General features: G+C 49.5%; 1 protein-coding gene across 1 annotated transcript; it reads right to left on the bottom strand.

Moving 5' to 3' along the window:
• Positions 1 to 471: 471 nt before the first annotated feature.
• Positions 472 to 1,694, bottom strand: LOC130459685 (uncharacterized). The gene is made up of 2 exons (XM_056827179.1): positions 1,427 to 1,694; positions 472 to 1,345 (listed from the first exon to the last, which is right to left on the bottom strand). Exons 1-2 carry the CDS (start codon positions 1,598 to 1,600, stop codon positions 575 to 577), a joined length of 945 nt encoding a protein of 314 aa, XP_056683157.1. The 5' UTR covers positions 1,601 to 1,694; the 3' UTR covers positions 472 to 574.
• Between the last annotated feature and the right edge of the window lie 327 nt (positions 1,695 to 2,021).

Below are 2,021 nucleotides of genomic sequence, written 5' to 3'. Positions count from 1 at the left end.
GCAAAACTAAAGAGTCTCTTAGCAGATCTACGGATTTGAAGAACTCGCAAAACTAAAGAGCCTCTTAACAGATCTACGGATTTGAAGAACTCGCAAAGTCAAAGAGTCTCTTAGCAGATCTACGGATTTGAAGAACTCGCAAAAGTTAAAAAGTCTCTTAACAGATCTACGGATGTAAAGAGCTCGCAAGATCAAAAGGTTTTTAGCAAGTCTACAGAAAGAGGAGCTCGAGAAATCTACGGATCTAAAGACCTAAAATTGCGAAAGTACAAATTGAAAAGAAGCAGCCAAGTAACAAACATTCATTTTTTATTCAATATTTGGGGGGAGTACAAATACACTGAAAACCTCAAAAATTGAAAACAAAATGAAACAGTTAAAATCGGCAGCCATCAACAGACAATACCGGCCTACCGAAGTACTAAAAGAAAGCAAAAAGAAATGAGTACAACGCAGCGCCGAGGCAAAAGGGGGAAAAGCAAGCACATATTCGGAAGTCCTCAACTGGAACCGACCGACTCTGAAGAAGACGACTGCCCGAATCCCTAACTCTTGGGAGTCTCAGGAGCGGCCCCTAGAGAGCATCCTTCGAAGAACCCCCAGCAGTGGTATCACCTTCGGAAGTTGCCTTCTGGGCCCGAGCCTCTGCAAGAGCAGCTTGGCGTTCAGCTTCAGCTTCATCTCGATCAGCTTGGCATTCCACCAAGTGGTCCTCGGCCTGCATCCATAGAGGAACTTTCTCGTTCCAAGGGAAGTGAGGCATGTGCTTCGCAAACATGCGCCGAGCACCCAGGATGCCGTTCCAGTACTGCTCTCTACACTGATCAGCAGTGTAGAGGTTGACTCGCTCCTGCTCCAGCTTCCGAATATAGTCATCCTTTTCCCGAAGCTTCAGTCGAAGGACAGGCACCTTATCAGCTTGCTGCTGGATCAGCTCCCGATGCTGGACAAAATGGTGGAGCCTTAACTCCGCCTCTTTATGCTCCTTGTCGGCCGCTTCAAATTTAGACTTCATCTCCTGGAAGAGTCTATCTTTTTCCTCAAGTTCGCTAGCGAACTTAGCGGCCATATCCTTCTTTTCCTCAGCAAAGGAAGCGATCTTCTCAGCATCCTCTTCAACTCGGAAGATGAGCTGGCCAACCTCGGTCCCGATCTTCTCAGCAGACTCTCTAGCCTCGCGACTATAGTGAAGGTACAGCTGCTTGAGTTCCGTAAGCTCGGAGAGGAGTTGCCCAGCCTTCTGGTCCAAAATGGGAATATCACGAGCATAAGCCTCACGATATTTCCTCAGTTGTTTCTCCTCAACCGAGCTACACTCGGAAGCGAACGAAGACCAGAAAACAGCCTGGGAACGAGAGAAAGATGAGCAAAATAGGAAAAACATAAAACGAAAACACAACTCAAAGAGAAAAATCTAGCAAATTACCTCGTTCAGATAGTACTGGGCCATCATAGCCGGATTCCTCTCTTCGGCACCAGGAACCCTCCACTGCGGGTTAGCACGAAGCAGATTCTCCCGAGCAGCCTCGGGGCCCACCAAGGATCCCACGTGAGCCAAGGGGTCCTCTCCCAAAATCGGAGCCCTGGCATATCGAGCCATCGCCTCCCTTACTTCTTCGGGGATCCGTTTTAGCGGAACATCCGAACAGGGATCAGCATGGATCAGCCTATCCAGGGCCGAGGTAGAAGTAGAACCCAAATTTGAGTGGCGCCTCTTCCTCGTCAAACCTTGCTCGGGCTGCTCCTCCTCTCCAGCAGAGGGAACCTCCTTCTGAACCTCGGGGACCGCAGCTTCGGGGCCCGAGAGATCTATCATCTCCTTGTCTGGACTCTTCTCCCTCTCGAAGGGAAGATCAGCAGACTCCTTCTTCTCCCCAGCTACCTCAGGGACATCCGAACCAGGAACAAAATCGGCTTCAATCGCCTCCATCACCTCGGTGATATCCTGGATTTCGATCCCCAAAGCAGCAGATGGTTTAAGGGGAGAAGGGATGATATCTTCCTCGATCAGCGGCTGATCC

The sequence above is a fragment of the Spinacia oleracea genome, chromosome 4 (genome assembly GCF_020520425.1).
Source record: "Spinacia oleracea cultivar Varoflay chromosome 4, BTI_SOV_V1, whole genome shotgun sequence".
In the NCBI taxonomy this organism is placed as follows: domain Eukaryota; kingdom Viridiplantae; phylum Streptophyta; class Magnoliopsida; order Caryophyllales; family Amaranthaceae; genus Spinacia; species Spinacia oleracea.
The sequence above is the reverse complement of the archived record's forward strand: the minus strand, read 5'-3'. Positions and strand labels throughout refer to the sequence as shown.

What these genes read in the sequence shown, in the direction of transcription:
- LOC130459685 (XM_056827179.1), bottom strand. Translation starts at nt 1,600, where the DNA reads ATGGCTCGATATGCCAGGGCTCCGATTTTGGGAGAGGACCCCTTGGCT. An exon ending in CCCAGTACTATCTGAACGAG is followed by an intron (nt 1,346 to 1,426) that starts GTAATTTGCTAG and finishes TCTCGTTCCCAG; the next exon opens with GCTGTTTTCTGGTCTTCGTT.